We start from the raw sequence: 8,821 nt of genomic DNA, 5'->3' as shown, positions 1-8,821 counted from the left end.
GTTTTCACCTATCTAAAAATAATATACATAGGAAAGCTGCCGAGGAAGACAGCACTCACCACACGGACTACATTATGATACAAGCTACATATGGTCAACAGGGAGGAACCCAGGAAGGACCATGTGAACACAGTTTTTTATGTCCTACTGTTTTAGAGCAGCCCAGAAAATAAATATTTGCTTATCAAATACTTTTCATCTTCCTGTGAATTACATTCTTTCCCTTGGAGGCCCCAGACTTCTGTTCTTCCCTCCTCCCTTCTTCCTTCCTTTCTTCTCTCTTCTTCAAAGACATGTATACATTACTTTTCCTTTCTTTGCAATTTCCCTGTTTGTAGAGTCTCCATACGTATACTATTAAATTTGAATGTCTCTTGTTTGTCACACGCAAGTTTACTTCTTTGTCAACAATGAGAACTTCCTCTGAGGTTCCAGTTGATGCTTTCACATATTCTTCCAAACCGTACCTGGCTCATCTTTTATACAATCAACGTTATGGGAGAAAAAGAAACAGAAGCGCAGGGCACAATACCTATATTCTGGGGGAAATACTGGACACCCATTTTCAAGTCCTAAAGTATGAGAAAGTTAACTCACATACACGTTCCTGAGGTACCCAGCACAGCACCTTGTGAGTAAAAGCTGTGTGTGTGTAGAGTAAAAGCTCCATAAACACTGCCTTAATGATGTATCTATGTTACTTTCCAAATACAGACTTTCTCAGACTATACCTGTTGAAAACACTGTCATGGGGACATGCATCTAACACACTGACCTACACTCTCTAGCTTATGGCTTGACTAATTGCCGCTTCTTTGAGATTTCAACAGGCCATTGATGCTGGGGAAACAAGGAACCCAATGTTCCTAGAATTTCAAGTTTGACCATGGTAGAAAAGTGGCCTTTTCTGTTACCAGCAAGTCTTGAGGTCATATGGAGAATGATTCAGCACTGTACCACTGGTTCCTCTGCATGTCAATGTTCAGGAGTTCCCTGACTCCCCTTTAAAAACTCCCTGCTTCCTAAGTGGCTTTGTAGATTTTCTATATAGCCCCTGCTTCAGAAAACGAAAACAGGTCAAATAAGTGTTTCTAATAAATCTCATCGGGTCCCTGTCTCTGAACTTATCCCACTGTGTCCAGGCCCTTCGAGAGCCATCTCCAATATCTACTGTAACGTGTGACATTTTATAGCAATGCCCACAATGATTACATCATCCAATATGGCCTCCTCCATAAGTGCCACTGATCAAGACCTGGGCATCACAGGAATCATGGTCATCTTAGAGCATCTGGTCCGCAGTAACACACAGAAAATCAATTAAATCATGTAGATAAAATGGCACTTCCCTCATCCTCAGAATCCCACCACGTTTGCCAATTCCTTATCTCTATGACTTTTGTTCATCAGATGATGCCACGAAGAGCTGCCTGTGACTTTGGAGTTATGAAAGGGAGCTACTTCTGGTTCCCACCCTGCACTGGAAAGAGATCTTCACATTATCTTACTTTCCATTCCATTCCTACAGTATTGAATGACATGAGATAGGTAAAAATTGGTGGTCAGATGACACTCCACTCTACATATCCAGGTAAACACATTTAAAAATTTTTTTTTAATGTTTTTTATTTATTTCTAGGAGAGAGAGAGAGAGACAGCGTGAGCAGGGGAGGGTCAGAGAGAGAGGGAGTCACAGACTCTGAAACAGGCTCCAGGCTCTGAGCTGGCAGTCAGCACAGAGCCCCACGCGGGGCTCGAACCCACGAACCGCGAGATCATGACCTAAGCGAAAGTCGGACGCTTAACCGACTAAGCCACCGAGGCGCCCCCAGGTAAACACATTTAAATCAATTATGTTTTATTAATTACATGGTTTAAGTTCACATATAGACAAAGTCATGCATTTCAAGTCCGGTCTATTACCATTGTTCAAAATCTAGAAAAAAAAGCCTTCACAAATATTTAATAAGATGATATGGGAATACAGACGTCCATAATTTTCAGGCCAGAGGTCATTCCTGTAAAATGTGTATAATCGTATGACATGCTGCGGAAGAGTTTGTGATGCTGTTTCTAATCTCTCTGAGCATTCCATCATTTCAACCACATTAACTGACATTCTCTATGGCCATGGTGAAGATATACCAGTGTTTCACTACCTTGCCACCTCTTTTTTTCTTATAGACCATTTGGGAATTTATTTTATTTACAATATTCAACAAGAGTTTTACTTTTATTATTATTGTTTATTTCAGAGAGAGAGACAGTACATGAGCAGGGGAGGGGCAGAGAGAGAGGGAGAGGGAGACATAGAATCTGAAGCAGACTCCCGAATCTGAGCTGTCAGCAATGAGCCCGACATGGAGCTCAAACACATGAACCATGAGAATATAACCAGAGCTAAAGTCGGACACTCAACTAACTGAACCACCCAGACATGCCAAAATTTTTAGTTTTAATACAAGGGAAAGAATGATGTTCTGAACACCTGTTACATTAGAACTTACACCAATCATTTCACCAAAAACAGCATCTCCATGAAGATTTTCTTTATAAATTATATATTATGTTGTCCATCCTCCATGAAAACCTACATGAGTCACACCTAATGAAGAAGGGCACGTCATATCTTTCATGCATCAACAATCAACCACATAATTTTCAAAACCCACTGGGAATTAATGAATTTTGGAAGGAATTCGAGAGTAGAAATATATTAATGTTTACTAGTCACAAATGTCACATAGGGTTGAGGTGAGAAAAAACAGAGCACAGACTGAAATTAACATGCCTATGCAAAAATTGATCCATTTAATCTTTTGAGGCATAATGGCATATACGCTGTTTAACATTGTATTATTCCTTATCATTAGTATTTTGATGTGTGTCTGAGTAGAGGCTGATGTACTACTTTTCATTGTGAATTGTGACATTTATTGACATTTGAGGTTTCGTTAAATATCCTTCTAAAGATTTAAATCTTTCAAGGTACCTTCTTTTATGAAGAAGTGTCTGGTGCTTGCTAAAGTGTACATTTAATATGAAGGCTGTTCCTCATTCATTATGTCTGTAGGATTTACATCTCGTGTGTACTTTAGGATATTGATTAAGGATCAAATTCCAGTCATAAGCCCTGCAACTTTCTCTGCATGTCAGTTCTATCCTGTAAGACAGCTATGATATTGAGGAAGTTGTGAGTTACAGCAAATGGCCAGACACATTCTTTACTTTTGTTATGTTTCTCCTAAGTAAAATGTCTGTGATGCAGAGTAAGGTTAAGGAATCATGGAAGTTTTACCACATTCCTTATAGATTAAGTATTTTCTCCAGCAGAACTCTAAAATGCACACTGAAGCTTCACCTCTAATGAACAGACTTCCCAAATTCTTTATATTTGCAAAATCCTCCCCAGTGTTCCCTCTCTGATCAGGAGTCAGGGTGTGGCATTGCTTCAAAGCCTTGCCACATTCTTTAGTATTCAGTGGTTATTCTCCAGGATACATTTTCCAATGTGAAGTAAGGGGTGAGCTGTCCACAAACATTTTGCACATTCCTCAAGTTTGGAAGATTTGCTCCAGTATGGATTCTGCAATAATGAGTAAAGATTAAAGACTGATGAAAGACCTTAGTACATTCTTTACATTGGTTTCCATCAGGTATGAATTCCCTGATGTCGACTAAGGCTTGATTGTTGGGTAAAGGCCTTGCCGCATTGTTTACATTGGTGAGGCTTCTCCCCAGTATGGATTCTGTGATGTTGAATAAGGTATGAGCGGTAGGTAAAAGCCTTGTCACATTCCTTACATTGGTAGGGTTTCTCTCCAGTATGAATTTTCTGATGTGCAGATAGATTTGAGTGCTGGGTAAAGGTCTTTCCACATTCTCTACATTGGTAAGGTTTCTCTCCAGTATGGAATCTGTGATGTCGGGTAAGTTTTGAGTGGTGGGTAAAGGCCTTGCCACATTCTTTACATCGATAAGGTTTCTCTCCAGTATGGATTTTGTGATGTTCACTAAAGTTTGAATAGTGGGAAAAGGCCTTGCCACATACTTTACATTGGTAAGGTTTCTCTCCAGTATGGATTCTGTTATGTTGATTAAGGGCTGAGGGCCAGTTAAAGGCCTTGCCACATTCTTTACACTTGTAAGGTTTCTCACCAGTATGGATTCTGTGATGTTGACTCAGAGCTGAGTGGTTTTTAAAGGCCTTGCCACATTCTTTACATTGGTGAGGTTTCTCTCCTGTATGGATTTTGTGATGTTTGGTAAGGTTTGCGTTGTGGGTAAAGGCCTTGCCACATTCTTTACACTGGTAAGGTTTCCCTCTGTTATGGATTCTGTTATGTTGAATAAGGGATGAGCGATGTGTAAATGCCTTGCCACATTCTTTACATAGGTAAGGTTTCTCACCAGTATGGATTTTGCGATGTTCAGTAAAGTTTGACGAGTGGGAAAAGGCTTTTCCACAAATTTTACATTGGTAAGGCTTCTCTCCAGTATGAATTTTGTGATGTTCATTCAGGTTTGAGCGGTGGGTAAAGGCCTTGCCACATTCTGTACACTGGTAAGGTTTCTCTCCAGTATGAATTTTGGAATGTTCAGTAAGATTTGAGTTCTGGTTAAAGGCCTTTCCACATTCTCCACATTGGTAAGGTTTCTCTCCAGTATGGATTCTGCGATGTTGATTAAGAGCTGAGAGGTTCTTAAAGGCCTTGCCACATTCTTTACATTGGTAAGGTTTCTCTCCAGTATGGATTCTGTGATGCTGATTAAGAAGCGAGCGCCAGATAAAGGCCTTGCCGCATTCTTTACACTGGTAAGGTTTCTCTCCAGTATGGATTCGCTGATGTTGAATAAGGATGGAGGGCCGGTTAAAGGCCTTGCCACATTCTTGACATTGGTAAGGTTTCTCTCCAGTATGGATTCTGTGATGTCGATTAAGAGCTGAGGGGTTCCTAAAGGCCTTGCCACATTCTTGACATTGGTAAGGTTTCTCTCCACTATGGATTCTGTGATGTCGTTTAAGAACTGAGGGGCAGTTAAATGCCTTGCCACAGTCTTTACATTGGTAAGGTTTCTCTCCAGTATGGATTCTGTGATGTCGATTAAGAGCTGAGTGGTTCTTAAAGGCCTTGCCACATTCTTGACATTGGTAAGGTTTCTCTCCAGTATGGATTCTGTGATGTCGATTAAGAACTGAGCGCCAGTTAAAGGCCTTGCCACATTCTTTACACTGGTAAGGTTTCTCTCCAGTATGGATTCGGTGATGTCCATTAAGTGCTGAGGGCCAGTTAAAGGCCTTGCCACATTCTTTACATTGGTAAGGTTTCTCGCCAGTACTGATTAGTTTATGTTCATTTACTGATGAGCCATAACTAAAGGTTTTACTACATTCTTCACATTTGTAAGCTTTGTCTCCAGTATGCACTCGCTGATGTTGAAATTGTGTTGAGTGCCAGGTGAAGGCTCTGCCACATTCCTTACAAATGTATTCTTTCTGTCCGGTATGCATTGTCTTATTTATCTTTAGTCTTGATGACTGACTAAGCATGTTCTCAAGTTCACTGCATGTAGATGGGTTTTTTCCCACATCAGTCCTCTGATGATCATGATCATTAGAGGACTGGTTAGGAATTTTCCCAGAATCATTATATTGTGAAGGATTTTCTCCCAACGGTATACTCTTATGTATAAGAAGGTTGGAGCCTTCATGAAACACTTCTCTACATTTATTCGATTCATAATGCTTCTCAGACAAACGTGTCCTTCGATGTTTCATAACATTTGAACCCTTGTTAAGTATTGTCTCAGATTCACTGCAATGAGTAATTCTGTTTTCATTGAAAATGCTGTGGTTATGGTTTAAGGTCGATTGCTCAGTGAAGGACCCTTCAAATGGATGCCACTTAACACTTTTTCCTACAGTTTTAAATCTCTGATTTTCAGAAATATTTGACTGAAAGGTCAATGAAACCTTATTGTCAAAATGGTACAAATGTGTGTTTTCAGGATGGACGTCACTTCCCATATTTTCTAAATTTTTGTTCTGCAAATATGTGTGTTTCACCACTTGATTTGAGCCTTTGCCTATAGAAACACACTGCTTTGCAGAAATAATGGACTTCGAAATGGGCGTTCCCCAAAATGCTTTAGATCCTTCACCAATTGGGGCACTGAGACTCTTATAATGGGCAGTTGTCTCCATTTGCATAGGTGCTTCAGGAGATCTTTGGCACCCTTGTCTCTCCCCAACACTGTTCCCGTCTATCACTAAGAGTCCATTCTCAATGACGCTATCTTTACACCTACCCACTGACACTCTCTGGAAAGCAGTTTCTATGCACATCTTTGGAAGGAGGCTCTGAGGGCCATTTGAAGACACAGCTGAAAGGTAATGAAAAGAAACATCATTCCACATAGTACTGTCAGATGAATACAATTAAAATTTCTGGCACACGAACTGAAATCAGAGAACTTTAACTTTAGGAAAAATGAATCATTAGGTTTTCTACATCACTCAGATTGTATCTGTATTTAATTCCAACTATTATTATATAACATTATTGTTGCGATTTTTTACAACTTTGGTAGCATTTATTTATTTAGAAATAAGAGGTTTTTGGATGCCTGGGTGGCTCAGAGGGTTGAGCATCTGACTCTTGGTTTCAGTTCAGGTCATCATCTTATCTTTAAGGAGTTCCACCCCATATCCTGTTTGGCACTGACAGTGTGGAACCTCCTTGGAATTCTCTCCTCTCTCTTTGCTCCTCCTCCACTCTCTAACTCTCCATCTCTCGAAATACATGGGGGGAGGGAACCTTAAAAGAAATGAAAGTTTCTTACTTGTTTCATTATAAAAAATGGGTTATAGCCTTAAATTCTGTGTTACACTGTCTTTTAAGTGCTTAATACATTAAGATTTTCATTAGAGCTTTCCATGGTGTATACTAATGAATATACTTTACAATTTTACTATCCATGAATACATGCCACTAATTCAAAATGTTCAGTTTTTTCCTGGATGCACACTCAGAGTTTAGTAGTATAGCTACAGGGGACCTAGGTGGCTCAGTACGTTCAGTGTCCAGCTTCAGTTTAGGCCATGATTTTGGGGTAGTGAGTTGGAGCTCTGTGTCAGACTTTGTGCTGACAGCTCGGAGCCTGGAGCCTGCTTCAGATTCTGTGTCTCCCTCTCTCTCTGCCCCTCCCATGTTCAGACTCTGTCTCTCCTTCTCAAAAACAAATAAATAAACATCAAGTATTTTTAAGAAGGAAACAATTTATAATAATAGATACACAGGGACTACTGGGTGGTGTTTATTTAAAAAAAATCTGTTTTTTATTTCTGAGAGAGAGAGAGAGAGAGAGAGACAGTGTGATCAGGGGAGGGTCAGAGAGAGAGGGAGATACAGAATCCGAAACAGGCTCCAGGCTCTGAGCTAGTTGTCAGCACAGAGCCCAACGTGAGTATTGAACCCACTAATCATGAGATCATGACCTGAGCTGAAGTCGGATGCTCAACCGACTGAGCCACCCAGGTGCCCCTCCTGGGTGGTGTTTTAGTTGGTTGAGTCTGACTGTTGATTTCACCTCAGGTCATCATCTCACATTTTAGGACTTTGAGCCCTGCATTGGGCTGTGTAGTGACAGTGCAGAACATGCTTGGGATACTCTCTCTCCATCCCTCCCTCTCTCTTCCTGCTCTCCTGGTGGCCTCTCTCTCCCAAAAGAAAAAATAAATGTATAGTAACATTCCTTTACATAATTCACCTTTTTTATGTAGAATTTTGGGGTTATAGTTTGTCTTATTTCGATTTTGCAATTCGATAATACTGTGGTTCCTTTTGTATGGATTTCTCCACTACATTATTTTTCAACTTCAGCTTTAGGTGTGGTTTAGTTTTTACCTGTGTATTTTCTTATACGGTGACAATTTTTAGCTCATTACATTTTTGGACAATGTGAGTGTAACTCAAATATGAATCACCTTTATGCCCTCTGCCAATACAATTATCTTAGTATTTGTCTCTAGAAATATTACCCTTGCATACTTTGTGAATCATCCTGTGTTATTTCTTTCCTGGGTTAGTGGTCAGTGAATGTTGTTTCATCTCTATGTGTGTTGCCATAAGAATAGAATTAATTTTATTATCTATTTTTTGGTGAATATATTGTGTCCATATTTTCATTGTGGTTTCCTTAGAGATTACTTAAAATACCTTAAAGGTATAACAAACCATTATATGTACTGTTGGCACAGAGCTGGACACAGGGTTTGAACTCACAAACTGTGAAACCATGACCTAAGCCTAAATCAAGAGCCAGACAATTAAATAAGTAAGCCACCCTGATGCCCCTATGTAGCTATAATATTAAACTGTGACTGTATACACAAAAAAGAAATGGTACATTTCGAATTATTGGCATGACAGTAAAGTTGTAAAGTATACTCATTAAAACAAAGCATGGAGGGCCACCTGGGTGGCTCAGTCAGTTAAGTGGCCAACTTCAGCTCAGGTCATGATCTCACTGGTTCATCAGTTTGAGCTCGGTGACAGGCTCTGTGCTGACAGCTCAGAGGCAGGAGCCTGCTTTGGATTCTGTGTGTATGTCTCTCTCTCTGCCCTTCCCCCACTCACACTCTGTTTCCCTCAAAAATAAATAAACATCAAGAAAAAAAAACCTAGGAGGGGGGATGGGCATGGAGAAGGGCACTTGTGGGGATGAGCACTGGGTGTTATGTGGAAACTAATTTGACAATAAACTATTTGTAAAAATAAATAAATAAATAAATAATAAAAAAAAAAAAAGAAAAGAAAAA

The 8,821-nt window shown here is 39.8% G+C and overlaps 1 protein-coding gene across 1 annotated transcript in view; it reads right to left on the bottom strand.

Moving 5' to 3' along the window:
* Positions 1-1,677: 1,677 nt before the first annotated feature.
* The window catches only part of LOC144233699 (uncharacterized), a 9,511-nt gene continuing 2,367 nt past the window's right edge, over positions 1,678-8,821 (bottom strand). Inside the window, exon 2 of the mRNA XM_077766705.1 lies at positions 1,678-6,384. Within this exon, the coding sequence (XP_077622831.1) occupies positions 3,653-6,346 (2,694 nt within the window). The 5' untranslated portion in view covers positions 6,347-6,384 and the 3' untranslated portion in view covers positions 1,678-3,652. The remainder of the gene's footprint in view (positions 6,385-8,821) is intronic.

Source organism: Crocuta crocuta, unplaced genomic scaffold, assembly GCF_008692635.1.
Source record: "Crocuta crocuta isolate KB4526 unplaced genomic scaffold, BGI_CrCroc_1.0 scaffold434, whole genome shotgun sequence".
In the NCBI taxonomy this organism is placed as follows: domain Eukaryota; kingdom Metazoa; phylum Chordata; class Mammalia; order Carnivora; family Hyaenidae; genus Crocuta; species Crocuta crocuta.
Note: the sequence above shows the minus strand (reverse complement) of the source record. Positions and strands in the feature narration are given on the sequence as shown.